Source organism: Rhipicephalus microplus, unplaced genomic scaffold (genome assembly GCF_043290135.1).
Source record: "Rhipicephalus microplus isolate Deutch F79 unplaced genomic scaffold, USDA_Rmic scaffold_74, whole genome shotgun sequence".
NCBI classification, from domain to species: domain Eukaryota; kingdom Metazoa; phylum Arthropoda; class Arachnida; order Ixodida; family Ixodidae; genus Rhipicephalus; species Rhipicephalus microplus.
This window is the reverse complement of record NW_027464647.1, coordinates 1,215,591-1,238,637: the sequence shown is the minus strand read 5'-3', so window position 1 is coordinate 1,238,637 and position 23,047 is coordinate 1,215,591. Positions and strand designations below refer to the sequence as shown.

General features: G+C 45.7%; 1 protein-coding gene across 1 annotated transcript in view; it reads left to right on the top strand.

Moving 5' to 3' along the window:
• Nucleotides 1-23,047, top strand: part of LOC142790160 (disintegrin and metalloproteinase domain-containing protein 10-like) — a 45,144-nt gene extending 22,097 nt beyond the window's left edge. Inside the window, exons 9-14 of the mRNA XM_075885161.1 lie at nucleotides 1,805-1,955; nucleotides 8,407-8,505; nucleotides 10,426-10,619; nucleotides 12,594-12,808; nucleotides 19,814-19,978; nucleotides 22,613-23,047. Of these exons, the coding sequence (XP_075741276.1) occupies nucleotides 1,805-1,955; nucleotides 8,407-8,505; nucleotides 10,426-10,619; nucleotides 12,594-12,808; nucleotides 19,814-19,978; nucleotides 22,613-22,864 (1,076 nt within the window). The 3' untranslated portion in view covers nucleotides 22,865-23,047. The remainder of the gene's footprint in view (nucleotides 1-1,804; nucleotides 1,956-8,406; nucleotides 8,506-10,425; nucleotides 10,620-12,593; nucleotides 12,809-19,813; nucleotides 19,979-22,612) is intronic.

The window sequence follows — 23,047 nt, the reverse complement described above, 5'->3', positions numbered from 1 at the left end:
GTTTCGATGGTACGGCAGCCGTGGCGCAATGAATTCAAGGGTACCAAAACCACCAAAATGGCAGCGTAGATAGTGATTTTGAGTCTGCGGCTGGTGGTAAAATGTCCGAAAAATTAGATGGCAAAAGCTAAAGCCGTTCAAAATTTCGTACTTTTTATTACATTGACTCTACGGGGAACTTGACGGTGCCAAAGATTAGTTTGGGAAGCCAGACATGTCCTTAATTTCTGACATGTCTGATTTGGAATCTTTGAACTTCACAGGTATGCATAGCACTTCCACTTTAGTTATGAACCCAAAAGAAAGTCCAGTTTCAAAATGTACTGGGGTCCTTCCACACTGGTGGCAGAATTTGGGCAGCAGCTTATTCATCATCACTTTGTGTGCTACAAAAAATGATGCCTCGGAAACAATATTATCGTCACTTTTGCCATCATTTAGAAGTTGAAATTTCCTTTTTGTGGCCGTGGTAGCAGACAATGCCTTCAAAGCTTACGCTTGCGTTTCTTCTCGTCGTACCATCTCTTTCATCATTAGTGAGAATTGGAGCCGAAATCCGCCTCTGAATACTTGACACGCAGACGTCTGCGGTTGCCGATGCCACGTTGCCTTTGCTCGCAGAAGCGTGGTCACCATTGCTTGTGGACGTGTCAACACCACACGTGGACCCGTGACCTTGATACGCAGACTCATCAATACTGCACACAGACTCAACATCGTACGTAGAGGTGTCGTCACTACATGGGGGCAAGCGCTGGTCGCATCAATAATGCAGCACATGTCGTCAGCACTTCACGCGGTCAGGTCGTAATCTGCGCATACGGACGCACTGTCACAGTCGCATGCGGAGAAGCTGTCCCTATCTCCCACGTGTGTCGGCTTTTTCTGGTCGGCAAGGTCAGCGACCTTTGCTTCCTTGTCCAGTTTTTTCCTTTTATTCTATGGCGTTTGCCGTATCTTGTTTGCGTGGATCTTTCAGTACTTTGCGCCTTTGGGGATCATCGCTGAACACTCATGTAGTTGTGGCGATCAACACAGGAATGAACAAAATGTGCAGCAACCAGGAGTGGCTCCCTCCTGCACAAATGTGCGAAAGCTATTAAAATCTTCGACAACCAATAGGAGTGCGCCATGAGCTCCCATGTGACTATTTCAACCAATCGTCATGCAACTTTCGCTTTTTTTTCGCTTGCTTTTCCTGGCTTTATCTTTCGTTGGAGGAATGCGGCCCTGCGGCAATCTTCAGCTCCGATCTTTCCTCTTCACAATGATACAAATATGGTGGCACTTTGTAGAGCGAGAGCCGCGCGATTTGCGGCGCGGCGGCTCCTTCTGAAGACCAATTTTTTCGCAGTTTTGGATGACAACACATTGACAATGTGCTGTTTTCTTAATTAATCTTCAGCTCCGATCTCTCCTATTCACAATGATACAAATATGGTGGCACTTTGTCGAGCGAGAGCCGCGCGATTTGCGGCGCGGCGGCTTCTTCTGAAGACCAATTTTTTCGCAGTTTTAGATGACAACGCATTGACAAAGTGCTGTTTTCTTAATTACGACTGCATAGCTTGTTCTAATGTTTCACCATGAGGTTAAAGAATATCCGAGCATGGAAAAAGAAATAAACCCAAAAATCGATAATTTTGACCAATTTTACTGTCCCAGTCGCCGTTTAGCTTGTTCCTCAAGTTGCTGTGCTTTCTTAAAAGTTGTGACAATGTGACAATACCATTACTTTTGGGCCAGCCAATGAGATAATGAAGTGGACCGTCGCACATTCGCTGACTTTCTTCTCCATTTGCAGAGGACGAGGGCCCGTTCTGTGGCAATAAGATTGTGGAAGGGGACGAGGAGTGCGACTGTGGCTACGAGGAGCAGGAGTGCATGGAGGACTGCTGCTACCCTCGTGAGCACCAGGGCAAAGGCTGCACTCGAAAGCCCAGAGCCATCTGCAGGTACTGTGTGCCACATACGAAAGGGGGTACTTAATGCATGACACCATTTATGCTGAACATGTGAGCCAGTACTTAGCACTTTCACCATTTAATGAATGTCACCTGTCTGTTTACGGTGCTTTCCATGATGCTCCCGATTAAAGTGAACACTATATCCAGTCAATTAGCACCAGGACATTTATAACTTCAGCATACACTGAGTGTATTAACAGTTGTCATTGCAATATACAGTGGAATCCCGGTTTTATGTCTCCCGGTTTCACGGCGACTCGCATTTTACGACAGATTTGTCCCGTTCCGGGGAAATCCCCTTAAACGCAATGCATTAAAAACCTCAATTATCTGACGTCAATTTACGCCGAACCCGCGTTTCACGACGATCCATGCGAAGCGAGAGGACCAAATGGGGAACAAAAGGGAAGTGCCGCGGGTGTCTTTTGCCGCACCAGCAGGAGCAACCCTTCGCATGCCGAGCGCTCGGAAAAACAGTGCATTTTGGCTTTCACCTGCCGTTCGGGCGTCTTCCTTTCACCCTATTAGTGGCGGTGAAAGCTGCGTAAAGGGGCGTGGTTGTGGTTTTCCCCATTCCTTTTACCCTTTTTAAACAACCATCTCTCTTCCGCTTTCGTCGCGCAATGGCGTCTGAAGGATTTCGTCTAGGGAATGCTAACCTGTGTAGTATTTTAGTTCGGGGGGGGGGGGGGGGGGGCATCATTAGGATGTAATAAAATGTAATCTGATTTAATGCTTCATTATTAGGACTTGCACAAAAGCGCATCTCAAAACAATGCCTCGTACTTTCAGTAGCGCAGCTGCCGTCTGCTATCATTAATCACCCTTGATAAATGAATGCATCGCTCCCGTTACTGGAGCTTGTACAACAATGCGCATGACTGTCTGAACTCGCAGTCGTGCATTCACAACTCGTTGACGCAGCTCCATGAGCGTCTTCTCAAGCACGTTACCTCCGCGTATAATGTGGCGTACCCGCTATCGAAGATGCACGCGCTTTATCGAACACAAAACCATTGGACATACAACGCACTTCGAGAGGCAGCGGAGACTGAGGAAGGAGGAGGCGCCGGCCCGACGGCACCGACGACTACTTGTAGCTCCTTCCTTCCTCCTTCGTGCACGACACCAAGGAACACAGCGCATACGAACGATGGCGCCGGGTGCCGAGAGGGTGTTGGCGCCGACCGCCAGCCACGTGGTATGTGCGACGTAATACGGCGGCTTCACCCTGAAAGCCCATCGTAATGTGCGTGCTTCACTAGAGTCCAATGACATGCCTTTGAAATGCGATCTTCTCTTCTGCTCCTAGCTTTCGAAAGGGGTCAGTTTAATACCTCAGAAGTGTCGGCTAGGGCGCCGTGGCCCTCTTTTCACTCTTTTTTCTTGAAGGGCACATGTTGTCTGCGATCGTATCGCACGGCTACGAGAGATGTCATGAAAGTGCAGAGCTTTATCGCGCAGCGAAAAGCTGAAAATCTTCGAAGTCGAGAAGCGGCACGGAGCCACAAAAGCAAGTATTGTCCAGGAGCTAAAGATAGCGGAGTCTACATTGAAGACCATTTTGGCTAACAAGGCTTCGATTCTTCAGAACGTAATCAAGTTCGGACTGAAGCGAAAGAATGCGAAAGAAGGCAAACACGAAAATTTGGAGAAAGTGCTGGTGAAATGGCTACTTTAGGCGCGGAGCTCTGCCATCATTATTGACGGCGCCATCCTCAGAGAGAAGGCCGACCTCGTGGCGTTGCGCGTGGGCATAAACGATTTCAAGGCATCAAACGGGTGGCTGGATCGCTTTGAAAAGCACAACAATATCGTCTTCAGCCGCTCCTGTGGAGAAAGCTCCTCCATAGACGTTTCCGCAGTGCAGGAATGGAAAGAGTCACTGCCAGGCTTGATTGCAGAATACAAGTCTTGTGATTTTTCTAATGGGGATGAAAGTGGCATATTTTACCATATGCAACCCGAGCAGACCCTTACTTTAAAGGGTGACAGTTGTCACGGAAGGAAGCGCAGTAAAGAGTGCTTGATGGCCCTGTTCTGTGTCAACGAGGACGGTTCTGAAAAGCTGCCGGAGCTCGTAATAGGGAAATTCGGCAAGCCAAGGTGCTTCAGGAATTTGTGCACGCTGCCTTGCAGGTACAACTTCAACAAAAAGGCGTGGATGACATCCTCTATAATCACCAAGTTTCTACAGCAGTTGGACAAAATGGTTGCGAAAGCGAGAAAAATTCTTCTCTTTGTGGATAACGGGCCATGCCTCCCACCCGACACGACCTGCCTGCGGAACATCAAGGTTGTGGTTCTCCCGCCAAACTGCACAAGTCGTCTGCAGCCGCTGGATGCCAGAATCATCAAGTACGTGAAGCAGGGCTACAGAAAGCGGCTTGTGCAGCGTCGGCTAGCGGCTATGGAGGGCTGCAAGAAAGAAAAGATTTCCTTGCTTGACGCTATGCATATATCGCCAGTTCGTGGAGTGCAGTGTCCCAAACCAGAATTGCTAACTCATTTAAGCATTGTGGCTTTGTGCGAGAGGCTGCCTCCATTGCTAGCAACTCCACATCTTCGATGGATGAGGATTCAAGCGCCATCGACGACGACGACTTTGAGCGTTTGAACCCAGCTACAACATTCGCTGAATTCATGGAGCCTGATGACAATGTTGCCATCTGCAGTGAACTGTGGCTAGACGAAGCAGTCGCGGAAGAACTCGATAGCGGCGCTACAGCGACGTCGAATGAGGACGACGCTGCTGCCGCAGATTCTGCTGTCCCTACGTCATTTGCCGATATGCTTCGGCACATAAATGGCATCAGGAGCTACGTGTGTACACGTGACGCCACGGAGGACGTGCTTTTTGGACATTTCCGTGCTTGAGGGGAAGCTTTTGCAGGTGAGCTCAAAGAAAGTTAAGAAGAAGCTTACAGATTTTTTTTTTGAGTGTGGCAGGTTTCGCTACGGCTGTTGGGAATTGCGCGAGTGGATCGCGACACACTCAAGGTTCGTTTCAATGAATCATAACTAGTACCTGCGCAGCAGTGTTCTTCTCGCTTTGTTTTAGAGCCCTGTAGAGTTTGTTGGTAGTTCGCGTTAAAAGTTTCTCGCTAATCCTCGCACTAAGCGTTTTATTTTTGTGGCCGTAAATTTTCATGTTTGGATTTTATGACGCCCACATTTTACGACGATTTTGTGCAGTCCTGAGAAAGTCGTAAAAATCGGGATTCCACTGTAGATCGTACACTTCTGACACTCTAAAAATTTCTCATTATAATAATTTCCTGTGGAGCACCAACTCCTTTATTTTCTTTTTCTGATACTTTCAGGCATTTCGTAGACATTTCAAGAAAAGAGTACAGATAATTATTCTGATTTGCTAAATATTGAGAAAGGAAGAAAGCTTATGGTAAAACATGTCACGACAGTGTACAAAGGAACACAATAAAAAATACGCACAATTTGAAACTGCTTTGAAACGGCAGAATTTGAAACGGCTGCAAGTGTCGGCATAATGTCCTAGTTGGAAGAAATGTGCTGGGGAAAGGCATTTCTAATTGGCAGAAATTTTTTGCGTTCAGGTAAAAATGTCTGTTAGTGCAGCAGTTATAGCCATTGTTCTTGTTATCAAAAGTCCAGTCTTGTTATCAAAAGTCCAGTAACAAGATGTAAAACCACTCAAGCTGCTGTGCAGCAAGTGCACATTTGGGTTGTTTTGGCCGTGAATTTTTCTGCGAAATCGAAATTCGGAAGTTCTTATAATGTTACAGTAGGCTCTCATTAAACATGACCTTAAGGGACCAGTAAAATGTGTTCCGTTTAACAAGAGTTCCGTTTACTGAGATATAAACAGAGGCGCACAATGCAAGAACGGAACCAATTCTGTCGGAAGCATTTGTTCCATCTAATCAGCAGTTCCATTAAACAGATTTTCGTTTACTGAGAGAGTGCTGTAATTGTAGCATAGCTCAATCCATAATGGAGATCAACCCCTTACATGGAATGTAAGTACTTATTATTTGTTTGTGATTTAATGAACTACAGTTAAACCTCGTTATAATAAAATTTGAGGGCTGCCACGATTCGCCCGTTATAACCAATATTTCTTTATAGCCACAGGGGGAATTTACTGCAAATATTATGCACTGTATTTACCCAAAGAAAATAATGGGCGAAATAGCATCTCGCCTCGCAGTGGTATGCAACAAAATAACTGCATTCTGCAAATAAAAAGGAAAAGTCACGCACGTATTTCATTGCACTTCAAACAGACTTAGCTGCAAAGAAGTTCGTGATTGGATGCTGGTGCATATTCCTAATGCGAATGATTGCTCGCTCAGCTGCGGCTGCAATGTTCAAGCCATCTTCTCCGACCTCGTGAGTGCCAAATTGAGCTTTCGGTAAATTGCCTTCATCGACATAATCACTCTTTGATCAAGCAGCTGCATTTTTGCTGTGCAGTTGGCAGGGAGGAACAGCAGCTTAATGCTATGAAACGCTGCAGAAGCGTGGTGGGTGGTGCAGTTATATAAAACAAAGCACACTTGCGGTTTGCCTTTGCCAGCTTCTCGTCCCATTCCAAAAGCTATGGTGCGAAACCAGGCTTTGCAATTGGCCATTTACTTGAGTGTGAGCTGCTTTTTCCCCTTAAAGCAGCGAAGGGATGTACTTTTGCGATTTATGAAAATTGGCAGCTTCTCAGAACCAGTCATGTTGGCGCAAAGTAGCATGGTGATCCGCAGCTTACCTTGTTTGCTGCCATGACGCGGCTCACCTCTGAAGGCCAAAGTCTTGTGCGGCAACATCTTGAAAAAGAGAGCAGTTTCGTCCGTGTTAAAGATGTCCTCTGCGCTGTATTTTTCCAGCAGCCGCGCGATGTTATCTTTCACCCGCTTCGTAGCCTCGGTTTCGTCAACAGATTGTGATTCACTGCAGACCACTCTTCCAACGATTTCGTGGCGCTCCTTGAAACGTTGGAGCCAACCCGAACTTGCATCGAAGTTGTGATAGCCCATTATGCAGGCGAAATCCCTTGCTTTTGTTTTTAGCATAGCACCGCTCACCGGCAGACACACGGCCCGCGTGTCTAAAATCCACTTAAAAACCGCTCTTTCGACCGCTTCTAAGGCAGCAGGTTTCCTTTCACGCCACGCGCGACAGCATCGATGATGGCTTGCTCAAGATCGTGGACAGTGTACTCATCAACTCATCAAACTCTTTTGCCACTTTGCTTTTCTTTGTTCCCCCCTCAACGGCTTTTATTATAGCCACCTACTGATCTAGCGTTATACGCTTTCGCTTCTCGTCTGGCGCATTCATGTTGCTGGAATTATGAGCACAGCACGATAAAGATAGGGCAGAAGCACTAAAAAAACACGCACGAAAAAACAACACGACTAATGTTGGCGAGTGACAACACCTGCAGTGGTTGCAGGCAGGCGTATCGCAGCCATGCTTACTGAGGGGAAGTGTGGAAGTTGCGAGTGGGCTCGCGGGCGCAGAGAGAGAGAGAGAGAGAGAGAGAGAGAGAGAGGAGATTAGAGCGGAAAGGGTGCTCTTCACTGCAGCCTGTTAGGGAGCACAACACAGCACCGTGAAGTAGGGAAGATGAACAATATAAAGAAGACACAAAATAAAGAAGTGAAAAGGGCGAGACGTTCGCGGAGTTGTGGAGTCTTCGGCTGTCGGCGGTAGTCAAGCGGTGCACGCGCAATGCCCGTGCAACACCCTCTCCTCCAGAAACAGCATGCGCTTGGCGTGCCTCAGCTTTGTGCGCGTTGCTGGAGGATGCGTGGCGGGAGTTTTGAACTGCTGCAGTTGTCGTGTTACGCACCATCTCAAATTCGCGTTTTGCACAGTTGTGGCGTCAGCTTAGAATTTTATTTCCTAACAAGCTCAAATTCGCATTTTGCACTGTTGTGGCGTCAGCTTAGAATTTTATTTCCTAACAAGATTTGTTCGTTATATTCGATGACTGGCAAATTTTACCTCGTTAAAATGAGGTCTTGGATACATTGGTTTTTATGGGGACTATCAAGGGGAATTATGATTTGCTCGTTATATCCATTATTTTGTTATAACCCATCTCATTATAACGAGGTTTAACTCTACATATCTTATACAATAGTAATAATTAATTCTCTCAATTCACTCATTCATTGCCAAAAACCTGGACTTCGTGTCTGCTGTTAAAATGGATTCAATATGTTTGTCACCTTCATGTGTACCACACCTGTGTTCTTTATGTTCATCTTTGAACCTGTTTTGTTCTGTCTTAATGGATTGTCGTCACTCTTTTTGACTATTAAGGTATAGTTCACTAATGAAGCTGAAATAATTTTGCCATTTTTAGTGTACCTCGGTGTTTTCCGAAATTCAGGATGTGTAACTGTTGCAGCCTTCGGCATGTGCAATGTAGTTGGAATTGTTTCTTGCCTGTGTGCAGTCCCAGCCAAGGTCCTTGCTGCACCAACAAGTGTGATTACGAGAGCAAGGAGAAGCTGTGCAAGCTGGAGTCTGATTGCACGGAACTGTCATATTGCGAATATCCTTTCATCTCGAATGCTACCTGCCTTTCACCCAGTGCTGAGTACTACACATGCTACAAACAGTGGCCCATAAAGTGCGTTGTATGTAAGCTCTAATTCTGGTGTCATGCTCAAAGAATTTGGCTAGTGCCTTATAAATCTTTGCATAGACAATACGGTTTACCTAACAGGTAGGACCTAGCTGGTAATTAAAACAGTATAGGTGTAATGATATGCGAGGGTGTGTTGATGTGGTCCAAGCAGTCATAAGGGAGCAAGGTTAAGATAAGGAAATCTGCCGGCAAACGAGGATGGTGCTGGTGCTTTGAAGTCTTGAATGGCAGCTTGCTGTTATTCTGGAAACATGTGTGCACTCGTATGCCACCATTACTACCTATTCAGTACACATGTCCGCAGAAACTATGGAGGCCGAGAAAGCATAGGCAAAATTAATTGCTATGCTTGATTGTATTGTAGAACTGACTGGGTAAAGAGGAATGAAATTTGATGGAAAAATAAGCCTGCGGATGTGGAGACTTTTTCAATACTGTGCATTGTGGTTTAATTCAACGAAGCACCATCTTCACCATTCACTCTCTTGTATACTTGCGCACATGTGCGGGATTAGGCTCAGCAGAGCTAAGCTGTACAACTTATGGCCAAGTCGTTGAGGCATTTAACTCAAGGGGGCAGACTAGTCTTAGACATTTTTTTTTGTTTATTTCTTCAGTGATCTTGATCAAACTTCACAGGAGTATGTAGTTTTTTCTGCTGATTTCAAATATTTAAATTCGTTTTAAATTAGTTTTCCTGTAACTCGTCTCGTTCCTGAGATAACTTAAGTTCACCCCCTATTGTTTAATACTGCCATAGAAAAAAAGTGCTTAATTAAAGGTGATAAATGATATGCCAACATAGTCTAATGACCATAGATTGAAAGTATGCCAAAGTTTTTTTGTTTTTAGGCCTTTCTTGGTTATTTTACAGCAAAATAAACTATCCATTTTGAAAAGCAGTTGGAATTGTGTTACAGTTTTGAGGAGTAAGTAATTAAAAAGGCTTGTGCTCTAAATTCCGCTCCCATACTTGCACTCGACACACATACAGGTTCCCATTGCAAAAAGAATTGTTGTTGTACCTGCCCTAGCTGCAGAGGTATTGAGGCCTCAAAATTGAACAGTCGTAAATTTACTTTTTTGGGAAAAATGGAGAAAACTGAAAACACAGCTTCTTCAAAAAGCAAGAATCATGGTGCTCATGTTTTGCAATCCTGATAAAGGTGCTCATAAATTCGTAGCAGAGCTTCCAACACAGGTGCCGGCAAACTTTTTTTGCAGGTTCTGCATGTTAACAGCACCAAGAATCTGGACAGTTAGAATGACATTACAAAAGAATTACCACTTCCTGGTGTGTGAACATTTGCAGAAAGATAGAAAAATGCTTGCGGAAACTAAATATGTCAATTTTAAAAAATGAATTTTTTTGTCACTTTTTGGTCCCAAAAGACCAGTCTGCCCCTTTAAGCAGACACAACAGTGTGTTTTAATGACAAGGGTACTGCATCTTCCTTTTCTTATCAACCACGATTTTACTGTTGTCCCACAGGTGTCTCATACCTAAATGTCTTCTATATGAGTCTCTCTTACAAGGGGTTCAGCTGTTTTCTGCATAGCTTTGAAGCACTGCCATGAAGCCATTTTTGCACACTGGAATTTGTTTTTTCATCGTAATTATCATAACAAATTTCCTTCATGAAATGCGATTGCCCTTTTTTTACCTCTGCACAATTTTAGGGGGGCTTGACCTACATTATATTCAATTTACAATCGCTTAAATGCTGTAATGATATGGAACTAGCTTGAATGCAAGCAACCTGCTGTAGAGTTGAGTTAGATTGCAGAGTGGCACGTTGAAACCTTGACCTTGATGCCTAGCACTGGTAAGCAGGCTAGCTGTCCCAACCCAGTCCACAAGCGCAACAAGACAGAGTGCAACAATGGCACCCAGGTGTGCTGGAACGGGGAGTGCAGTGGCTCCATCTGTGAGAAGTATGGCATGGACGAGTGCTCCCTCACTGCCGATACCAATCCATCGCCCGACAAGATGTGTGAGGTGGCCTGCCAGGAGAAAGGTCAGTCGATGCTGCGATTTGTCGAACAAGTACCTACGGCTTCCGATTAGCCTGCAAATAGCTGTCCACGCTCGACCGAGGAGGGGCTCTAGCATGGCGTGTTGCCGTACGGTTCAGTCATCTTGGTGGTGCTTCGAAAACGTGTGCAACACAGGGTTTATAATGGCATGAATCATAGGTTCACGCCGTTATGATGCCATTATCATCAGGCATAAATTGTAGGAGCGCGGACTGGCAGAGCAACACGGCTACAACAGAAATTATCTGAGAATACGGAGCTGGCGTAGTCGCGGCAACTGAAAGTGTATGCTGTTTTGAGGAGCGTGTTGATGATGACTTGGGTCATTTGAGATTAAAAGGACAGTGCCTGATTGAAAGGAGGCTCCCAAAAGAGCACTTGGCAAGGAGGAAAAGCAGCTTTGGGAAAGGAGGGTAGCGAAGGAAAGAGTGAAATGATTGATTGATTGATATGTGGGGTTTAACGTCCCAAAACCACTATATGATTATGAGAGACGCCGTAGTGGAGGGCTCCGGAAATTTAGACCACCTGGGGTTCTTTAACATGCACCCAAATCTGAGCACACGGGCCTACAACATTTCCGCCTCCATCGGAAATGCAGCCGCCGCAGCCGGGATTCGAACCCGCGCCCTGCGGGTCAGCAGCCGAGTACCTTAGCCACTAGACCACCGCGGCGGGGCAGAGTGAAATGAGTGATCTGCACGTTTTGTTCATCAGTCAAATGCATGTAACTCTGCTATTATGGCACCACCTTCAAAAATTCTCATGACTACGTGTTTGTTGTAGACTTGTGAAGAACTGCCACACCACAACTAAATTTCCACCTCTGGGTGGTTCAGGGGTCCTTTAAGAGCCGTCGAGTCTCTGACGAATTCTGGTTTTCTTAAGCTCTTTGTGCTTTGGACTCGTTTCAGTACTTTTGATGAAGCTTTGTGGTGTTTCAATATTTTAAATAGGGAAAGTATGTTGTGTATGTATGTTGTGATCTAACTGAATGTTAAACAGTCTGAACGAGAAATCTGAAGTTTTCAATGTTTACCACACCCATACCCAATGTTTGTACTCTATAAGAAAGTGAAGTCTGTATAAAATGCCTACAATACATTCTATTAGTGACAAGAATCAACAAATGATAAAGGATGAAAAAGACTTGAAGGTGCCAACAACTGGCCAGAATGTGGGAATAGATCTTGGAGGAAATAAAAGACTGAATTCACAGGTTCGAGCATCATTTTCATGACCCATGTAGGATTTCCATCTTTAAATTGCATTTAAAAGTTACGAGGAACGTACGTCGCGCAGCCTTGTAGACGAGTCTCGAATCTGGATTATGGAGTCATTCACTTTGCTAACTTTGCTGTGCATAGTGTGATGGTTTCGTGCACACTACATTTCGTGCTCAAAATTAGAGTATGCTTATTATTATTCAACTCCGTCATATTCTGTGCCTAATTAGCTGAAAAAGTTGCTCCCTGAGAAGCGGCACTGCCTTGGCAGCAACTAATTGAAATATGGTGAACCATGGGGCATGCGTGCAGTGTTTTCACATCTGCAGAGAACCGCCACACACAAGCACGAGCCATTCTTGTGCTGTTTGCAGCATGTGTTGTTTGTATTTGACATCATAATTGCCACAGATAACAAGTTTTGATTATAGATATTTCACAGCATTTCTCACTTGCCATATTCGATTAGACACACTAAATGGTGAGCTTTCCATCGTTCTAAAGTAAATGAGTACTGTAAAAATTGGTTGCTGGTCCCTTTAATATACAGCTGCCCTGTAAACATTGAATATGCCCAATCACAAAAGACTTGCAATGCAAACAATGTTTAAGTGATTGTTCTTGCTGTTTCGAGCATCAGCGTGTTAGGAAATGAAAACTGCTTTTTTTTTTTTACAGTGCTTGCATTGTTATAGTGTGTTTATGTTTCACCGTGCTTCTTGTCCACAGACAAGCCAGAGTCCTGCAAGAGCACATACGAGATCGAGCGCATGAAGGAGATCCGGGGCATCAAGCTGCGGCCGGGTTCGCCGTGCAACAACTTCCATGGTTATTGCGACGTCTTCCAGAAGTGCCGCAATGTGGATGCTGAGGGCCCACTGGCACGTCTCAAGCGACTCCTCTTTGACAAGCAGTCACTGCATACTGTCAAGCAATGGGTCACGGTCAGTCCTGCCTTCTGTAACCGTTGTAGCCTCTCACTGTTGGTGATTGTCCTTCACAACATTCTAGTTGTTGTGGTGCTCTCATGCGGGCCCAAAGGTCCCGAGATTGAATTCCGGTCGTCATGGCCACATTGCGATGGAGGTTAATTGCTAAAGGCCTGTGTACTTAGACTTGAGTGCATGTTACAGAGCCCAAAATTTGTGGAGCCTTTCACTGTGGCATTCCTCATAGCGATATTGTGGTCTTGGGACATTAAATCCCAGGAAACGTTATCTTATTGCTGATTGGTTTTACATTGACTCATCAGTGTTGCTTAATCGTTATCTTACTGCTGATTTGTTTTACATTGACTCATCAGTGTTGTCCGAAGTGCAATTAACACCTTAACTGCTTTGGACGAGCTGTGCTCACCCTGCCCAAACTGTCACCAAACTGCTTTGGACGCATAGCACTTGTCCTAGCGGAGTCGGTACTCTCCTCTAGCGTTCAGGTGGAAAAGCGCGCATTTATGGGTTACATTCGGTGTCATCCACTAGAGGGCAGCGTTAGGATTTAGTACTTTCCTGCAGCAGGAGCGCGGTATTTGTATGGAAAGACAGCGTGTGGTGGCGGCGGCGACCCATGCATAGCTGGCCCGTGAACACCAAAAACAAGCTATTTGTTTTCGTCATCTTCTTCGGGTGATGATGATTCATGTACAGATATTTATCTTTCTTGTGTCAGGAAGTGAAGACAACAATGGCGGGGAATGAGTAGCTCCTTTGATAATGACGAAGACAGCTTGGATGTGAACAGTGCGAGTACCCGCCAGTGAAGCCGCCTCGCGTAGCGTTTTGAAATTTTCCACACTGCCCTGAAGCTTCCAGAGTGAAATACCTCAAGGGTGCTTAGCCTACACAAGTGAAGCAAGATGTGTTGTCTGTAACTGTTTTGTTTATAATGTTCTTAATTTTATTAGCACCAGGTAGCTAGTTTCCTATGTGTTGTTGAAAAATAAACTTTATTCCGTTGTTTTGACCAAGAATGCAGAGAAAATATTTTTTGACATCGACTAGATACAAGCAATTCTGATTGTATTAAAGTACCATTAGAATCGTAATTGCCAGTAAACAAAATGGGCACTTTTTCACCTGAAATTTAAAAAACAAAATGAGATGTATTGTTTGCATGCTCAGAGTTTGTTTAAAATATAGGTGGTGGAAATAAACAAAGAGCCCATTACCGGGGCGTTGTCCGACGCTGGTGACCGCTACCACTATCGCATGAAATAAGAAAAGAAAAACTGATAAAAACATTCATTAAACACGTGTCGTGACATAGTGGGATTCAAACCCAGGTCCACTCCCCGCAGGGGCGCCTGCGCAAACAGGCGTTTGGTGTGTAGCGACACCACAGACCCGAGCTAACGGGGGAGTTTAGACTCCCTCCCACGCCTAGCCGTGCGTGGCTTTGCCGTGTCCGAGGAAAAGGGGATCCTGGGGGTTGAGCTGACTGACGCTGGGTAATTGTACCTTTAAGGCCCCCCGGCAGAGGCAACACACCCCTTTGGCCCCGGCTTCACGTAGACGGCACCCCTGGGCTGACCCACCCAGGGGAAATCGGCAGTCGCCTCTTCCTGTCTCCTTCTCTCTCTCCATCTTCGTCTTTTCTACTACTTTTGATCTTTCCGGTCCTCTCCTCACTTCTTTTTACTTCCACAATTCTCGGCGGCAAGGGTTAACCTGGTGTAGATATCCAACCTTGGGTAGATATATTAGGTTATAGCGGCCATGTACGGCTGGTGCTTGCGTCTCCTTCGCGTCTCGCAGCGTCCCCTTGTTGGGCTCGGTGGTGGGTGGCTGGCAAGGCCGCCGAATAAGCTACCAAATTCATGGGAACTTCTAGCCCTCTCACAACCAATCGCCCCTCCAAGAGGTGGCGCATCGATGCAATTTTTGAATTTCTTCCAAACAAGAAAGATAACTTCCCGAAATACCACATCATTCACTGTGAAAGTACAGAAAAGAAAGCTGGAAGCATTTCACCTTTCCTTGTGTCCAGGCGCTAGGCGCAAGCTACAAAGTCACAAAGACCGCCAGTGGTGACCTGCTACTCGAAGTAAAAGACCACGCACAGTACCAGAGACTGCATAAACTTACATCATTTGGGGATCAGCCTATCACAATCACACCGCATCGAACCATGAACACCGTGAAGGGTGTTGTATCAGATGGAGACCTGATGGACTTCTCTGATGATGAGCTTCTAACAGGCTGGAAAGAAGAAAATGTCATTCAGGTGCAGCGTATTAAAATAACAAGAGAAAATAAAGAAACCCCAACGAAACACATCATACTCACTTTCGCATCTAGCACTCTCCCCACTGAAATAGCAACAGGATATCTTAAACTGCCAGTCAGACCATACATACCCAACCCGCGGCATTGCTTTAAGTGTCAGAGGTTCGGGCACGGCTCCCAGAGCTGCTGAGGACAGCTTACCTGCGCGAAATGCGGCACCAAAGGTCATACCGCTAACGATGACTCTCAGCTACAAGTCCACTGCACAAACTGTGAGGGTGACCATCCTTCATATTCCAGGTCATGCGTGGCCTGGAAAAGGGAAAAAGAAATTATAATTACAAAGTTTAAATTGAACATAAGCTTCCGTGAAGCGCGGCAGTGCGTTTCCCCGCATTTTGCGGGAAACACATCGTATGCCGAAGTGTGCGAGGGGGTCAGCACCACTTCGGTTTTCGGCAATGCCTTGGACCACGCCCAGCGTGCCGAGGCAAACGCCACTAGCCCCCATGGTGGGAGTAGCCTCGGCTGCCCCACCCTCCTTGAATACAGCCCCACCAAAGGCCCCCATCTGCTGCGTATCGACCGACCATCTGCTGCGTATCGAGGAACAGATCCGAGACGCTTTTGCCCGCAAACAATACTTCCTCTCTGCGTTCCTCGATATCGAGAAGGCTTACGACACAGCATGGCGTTTTGGCCTATTAAGAGACTTGTCTCGCCTGAGTGTGCGCGGTAGAATGTTTTCCATAATCGAGAGTTACTTGTCCAATCTAACATTCCGTGTCCATGTAGGCAGTGTTCTCTCCCAAACATTTGTCCAGGAGACGGGAGTACTGCAAGGTGGTGTACTTAGTTGTACACTTTTTAATATCAAAATGAATTCCTTGCACCTGTCCATCCCCCGCAATATGTTCTAATGTACATGTGTCGACGACGTTCAGCTTGGCTTCAAGTCATGCAACTTGGCAATATGTGAGCGGCAGGTTCAGCAGGGTTTAAACAAGGTCTCCAAATGGGCAGATGAAAACGGATTTCGACTTGACCCACAAAAAAAGCACGTGTGTCTTGTTCTCTCAAAAGAGAGGCATGCACTCGGAACCTGACATTCGACTGAACGGGCAACGTCTGTCTGTCAAAGCTGAGTATAAATGCTTAGGCTTAATCTTGGACAACAAGTTGACCTTCGTACCGCACATCAAGTATTTAAAAACAAAATGTTTAAAAGCCATGAATGTTCTAAAAGTGTTGTCACGTACTACGTGGGGTAGTGACAGGCAATGTCTCATGAACATGTATAGAAGCCTCATTCGCACCCGCTTAGATTATGGGGCTGTTGTTTATCAGTCTGCAACTCAAAGTGCTTTGAAGATGCTGGATCTCGTGCACCATTTGGGCATCCGCCTTTCTACGGGTGCTTTTCGCACCAGCCCTGTAGAAAGCCTTTACGTTGAGTCAAATGAATGGTCGCTTCATCTACAAAGAACTTACATGTCCTTTGTATATTTTCTTAAGGTGAAAGCAGACAAGAAGCAACCCTCATACTCTACTATTAATGATTTGTCGAGCTCCATTCTGTTTCAAAACAGGCCTTCGATGAGGCAGCCCTTCTCAGTTCGCCCGAAGGGTCTAGCTGAAGAAACTGGAGTGTCACTTGAACACAGTTTAATGGCTCCTGTAGCATACCCGCCACCGTGGCAGTGGCAGACTATAGACTGCGATGTGTCTTTCCTAGAAGTTACAAAACATGCGCCTATTGCCCATATCCAAACATACTTCCTGGAACTTCAACACAAATACACACGTCCTGAGTTCTTTACAGATGCTTCTAAGTCTAACTCCTCTGTGTCCTACGCTGCTGTCGGCCCATCCTTTTCGGATGCTGGCCCTCTACATCCAGGCACAAGTATCTTCACAGCGGAAGCTTAAGCGATACTTGTGGCTGCTAAACACATCAAACAACTACAAATACAAAAAGCAGTAACTTATACGGACTCCCTCAGTGTGGTAACGGCTCTGCACAATCTTAAAAAACAAAAAAACCCTGTCCTCGTCTCACTTTACTCCACTTTATGCATACTCTACACACTCAAACAACATGTTGTAGTGTACTGGTTGCCAGGGCACCGTGACATCCAAGGCAATGTGATGGCGGATCAGCTTGCTGCATCCGTCCACGAAAGCACTGCCACTACACCCTTATCAATCCCAGCCCTTGATCTTAAGCCGTTTCTCAAGCGAAAGCTCAGGGACTACTGGCAGAGCAAGTGGGATAGACACACAAAACAAACTACACGTTATTGAGCCACACCTTGGCCATTGGCCTCCAGTATCAAAATCACGTCACACAGAGGTAACACTAACGAGGCTCAGGACAGGATACACATACACGACACACTCACATCTTTTGTCCGGTGGTGATCCACCATTGTGTGACAGATGTGGTGAAGCACTAACAGTTCTTCACATTTTAATCCAGTGCAAACAACTAGACACTCCAAGAAAACAACACTTTTCATTACCCTACCGACAACATATACCTTTACACCCTGCAATATTCGTCGGTAGGGAACCACTGTTCACTCATAAATCGGTGCTAGCTTTTTTAAGAGATGTTCGCTTTTATCATGTCATATACCCAGGCAATGCGTAGCGCGACCTCTTATTAGAGGTTGCTGCTGCAGTGACTACATTTAAAAGCACTTGCCTCGCAGCCCTTGGACACAAGGGTGCTGATGAGGTACTTGCGCTAGTGTAAAATATTTTTACACGTTTTTATTATCAAAACCTTTGTCACTCTTTTTTACTATGCATATCACGCCACTGTCATGATTTTAATACTTATGTTTTTACCCACATTATCGCGAAGAATTTTAAGGCCCCTATACAGCCACATCCTTACTCATTGAAATGGCGCTCTTTGGCCATCAATTGGCCCTTGCGCCAAAAAGTGCCACACATCAATCAAACCCGGGTCCACTGCATGCCAAGACAATATTCTACCACTGAGCCATGTCGGTGATTGGAACTACTTTCAAAACTGGCCTTAGACAGACTTGATGGCGGGAAAGGAATTGTGCGAATATGAGTAAAAAAGCATTTTAGAAAGGAACAACCAGGCACCACACAATGCGAATTGCGTAAAGGGTGGGTCATCCAATGATCCAATTCATTACAGAAGCTTGTTATTGTTCACCTATTAACTGTGGCACATACCCACTTCAGACATAATTCTTCATTGTAGGCAGCCACTGCATAAAAATATTGCACAATATTCCTAGCAAATGTGTAGCGCTTCTCCAAAGAAGGGCGAATGATAGCATAGTGCAGTGGTTCTCAGGCATGGATGTGTCGGGGGGACCCCTTGTGCACTGGTGGAAGTGATGGGAGAACCCTTGCAGCAGAGGGGGGAGGGGATACGTAGGTAAATTAATACAATTGGAGCGTGAAACAGGTGCCTTTTATTGCTACCAACAACATCAAACAAACGTGCCACATCACTTCATTTTGGACATTTCATCAATACATGGCACAGTCACGCTTACAGAAAAATGTGGATGAGGGTTTCGCGGATCATACAAAATGGCTTCGCGGAGCCCCATTTGAGAACTGCTGGCATAGCGAATGCCAGCCTACTATACAAAAATTATGATTGTTTATGGCATACTAGTGGGTAAAGGCCGCTTCTTGAGCTTTCGCTGTGACAGTGCTGCACATTCTTTTGTAAAAGTGGCTTCGCTGTTGTGAAGTGGTGCTGAGCTGTGAAAACACTTGTGATTGGGAGAAATCCGCACTGCCGTGAAGCCCCGCTTCAATTAATTTTTTTCGATTGGAATGCTCGTTATACCGACTTATATGCTCTAAGTATAGCAAATTTTAAAATGTAACATATTTTACTGGCTATCACTTGCATTTTATGGAAAGTGAAATTTTATTACCATTCAAAGTTGTTTTTCTGGCTTTATTTGATGCAAAAAAAAAAAAATGGAATTTGCACAGGTCTTGTTTGAATTTTCAAAAATATTGTGCAGGTTAGTTTGGTCATGACAAATATGTGCCCGTTTCTTTATATAGATATGTGATAAATACACTTTTCAAATTCGATTCGAAGTTATTCAGCCAAAACCACTATTCGCTTTGAACCTAAAATTTCACTATTTGCCCAAGCCTAGTTTTAGAGTGTACAAATGTCTACCAAAATATGTTAGGCCTATGCTGTGTGCTGGTGATGAATGCCATTGACTTTTCCACAGTTCTCTTGAAAGACAATAACATCTGCCCAATTCTTTTGCTTACTGCAATCAATGAATATGGAGGTGCAATTTACCTTTTGCTCTTGAGTAAGCATGCTGGCGCGATTTCTTTGAAGTTGTGCTGCTCAATGATTATCAGTGTTGTATCGACATCATTGAATAGGGCTCTAACTGATCTTGCATTGGCGATATTTAATTTTGTATGAAAAGGGTAAAAAAAAAACAAGGCCTTTAACGCTTCACAATGGCTGTGAATTAGGCTTGTTGGTTGTTCATGATTGTAGAATAACAGTGAAAAAAAAAAAAAAAACGACGGGCAAACACAGCCAGTGCTCGTTTATCTCTGCGTGTTCTTCGTTTTCCTGCACTGCTACTTTACAACCTCTAACGATGCTACAGATAAGTTTTTATGGATTCTCAATGCCATCACCTGTATTTCACTGAGCTTTGTTTCTTTTCATTTGTCATACAGCTTAACTGGTGGGCTGTCCTGCTGATGCTGGTGGCACTTATAGTGGTGATGGCAGTGTTCATTCGCTGCTGTGCCGTGCATACGCCCAGCAGCAACCCACGAAAGGCTCCTGCATTGCGCATCAGTGACACGTTGCGCAGGCCTGGTGACACCTTCCGCAGAAAGGTCTGTCCACTGTTTCCCAGATGTCAGCTTAGTGAGTGATGAAATATCAATTCGTAGGGCATGCATGTGTGGTGGGTTTACCTTTAAGAAGTGGAGGTTGAGCAAGCTTTCTGATGGAATAATTGGTAACCGATAGAAGTGGAGGCTGAGCAAACTTTCTGATGGAATAATTGGTAACCAATTGTTTACAGGAATAACAGGATGGCTGCAAGCAGTCAGGAAAATTCAGACATGTGAATGGGAGTAGGGCCACGGGACTGAGTAACCGGAGATAAACCAATGAATATACTGCTATGAGGCTTTCTGCTTAATGAATCTGAAAGGGGTCCTCCAACGCTGTTCAACCCCCCATTCATTACTCGCATAGACTGAAGCATGGACAGATTAGTGCAGCAAGAATGGCAGTAATAGCGGCACGCAGTCTGAATTTTTTTCTTTTCAGGGCATTCAACACACACAAATGCTGAAAAACAAAAGAAAGAAACAATGCCTTCCCTCAATTTGATTTTCGTGCCACATTTCACTCGCCCCTGACTCGACCCGGTGATGTTGAAGAGCTCCCGCAATGAAATAAACTGGAAGCTCCCATGTAGGGAAAGCTCCACACCATTGTTGCTTGTCTTCTCCAACGTATTGTTGGTGTTCCCATGGTAACAAACGTGGCACCTGAAACCTGGCAGCCACATTTCATTTCGCTTCCTCCTTTCATTCTCAAAAGGGTATTTCCGGGGTGGTGTACTGTTGCCCTTCGTGAGTTGTTCGGTGGGCTAGCCGATGAACTACAAGGGTGTAGGGGCATCACTTGAACTTGCGCCACCTCAGCAACAATCATTAACCTACCTCGCATGCAGAAAAAGGCAGCTCGCAAACACATAGAGGCAAGAAAAGGGAACAGAGAGAAGTCTTTTGTATGGATATACGACCTACGCAAGCAAATAATCAGGAGGTGAAATGGTAGCAGGCGCCTCTGGCGTGCTTTGTAGTCGTAAGGATTTTTTTTTTGTTGTTGTTGCAACGGTGTCTGTTCGGGGTTTAGTGAAAAAGCTCAGCAAAGAAAAAGAAAACACAATACCGTATTTACTCGATTCTACCGCACCCTCGATTGTAACGTGCACACGGATTCCACGACGAAAAAAAAAAAAAAAAAAAGGTAAGACATCGATTGTAACGCGCACCCATTTTTCTCATTGGCCCGCATGACCACACCACTCAGGAAAACGACTTCTTTCGGGAGCGTCTTCCATTTAAATATGAGGTACGGGGAAGCTTGTGCCCCTCTGACGTGTAACCGAGCATTGCCGTCACTCTAGTTTTACCGTGGCCCGATGTCAGCACGCGAACTTGCTTCGCCCCCTTCTTCTCGACGTTTGTGGTGCCAGGCATGTCGAAGAAACGTCTGATCGGCATTCCCGATTTGCCCAAGCAGGTAGCCGTTGTTGTGCCGCAAGTTTAGCACGAACCTCTGAAAACTGTGAAGCTTTTCATTGTACTCCTCCGGAAACTTTTCGCATATGCCCGTTCGCCTTCAAAGGGAAAAGACTTTCCTCTTCATAAAGTTAGTTAGCCAGCACCTGCTCGCTTTAAACTGGCTCGGCATTAGCCCTTTTTCTAAGGCTAACTGCATAGCCCGCACTTGGAGCAGTGCTGTCGTCACGGGTCGCTGTGCCACTCACTGCTCAAGCAACATACTCGGCGAGCAGCTCCTCAATTTGCGGAAACCGACCCTGCTGTGGTCCACTGAAGCCTTTGTGTGAAGCTTTGCTGTCGACAACCTTCTGCTTTTGTTTCCGCCAGTCCCACACGCACGTTTTGGGAACTCCAAACGACCGCGACGCAGCCCGATTTCTGTCCGTTTCTGCACACGCGATGACTTTTCTTGTAAAAGCGGCATCGTGGTGCACTCGTTGAGTTTTTGTAGTCGGCCTATCCATGCCGTCGATGCTAATGCACTACAAGATGATAAACTCCTCAGCACACGTACGAAGTGCCGCACATGGGAAACACATAGGCAGAAATGGCCGACGCGTGATGCCGACGCACGTAGGGGGCGGCCATTTTAAAAATGCCGATGGCAATAGAATGACCGTATTCATTTTTTTCGTACTCGATTCTAACGCGTATGCGATTTATGAACTCGCTTAATCGGAAAAAAGGTGTGCATTAGATTTGAGTAATTATGGTAGTAATATGTGCTGACACCTTGCCACGATTGCTTGTAATGCGACATTTATCCAATCAAGGGCTTGCACTATCCGTCGCTATTTCCACCTGCAACAGTTTTGGGGAGTGCCACTATGTGCTGATGCAGTTTGCAGTGATCTAGTGACATCATTGCGGGATTAAAATATAAAATAATTTCATATTGGTGCTTAGACCTCTGCTAAAATCATCCTATCCATCGGTCTTACGCAAACCACAAATAAAATATTGGTGCTTCAAAAGTGTTGGAGGGCCCCTTTAATTGCTTTTCTTAGTCAAATGAACCAGCACAATGAATGTGCATATCATATATATTCTTTCACATGGCTAACTGCACTTGGTAAACTGTGTGGCCCTTTTGCTTTAAGCACAACTGGTATGTGAGAACAGCTGTAGATTGCATTGCCTAATTCTGCTGCAATGCAACTCTCGCAGCGACGAGTGCCCGACCCTTCCGCTCTGCCTGGTGGTCCACCACCCCCGTACCCTGGTGGTCCACGACCGAGCGCGCCTCCGGCAGGCCCGTCCCACGGCTACGGCCATGGCAGAGGCCACTACAACAGCCGTGTCCCCGCTACGCACGGTGTAGCATCATCTTCCGGTTCCTCTCGACACCATCAAGGGTCACGGGGAGCCGTTCCACCTGAGGCGGTTGAGCTGCGACCAGCCGGCAAGCGACACCTTTGACACCACCGGCGGAGACACCGCTGACCGCATAAGAGATGGAAGGGCCTGCCTGCCTGCTGATGCCTTCCTACCTGCCAAAAGACAGTGTGCCAGCGTGGCTGGCTGTGCCTCGCCCCATCGCCAACACCACTGCAAGTGCTGCTGTTGCTTCCACATTGTGGAGTGAAAAAACCAAGCTCTAGA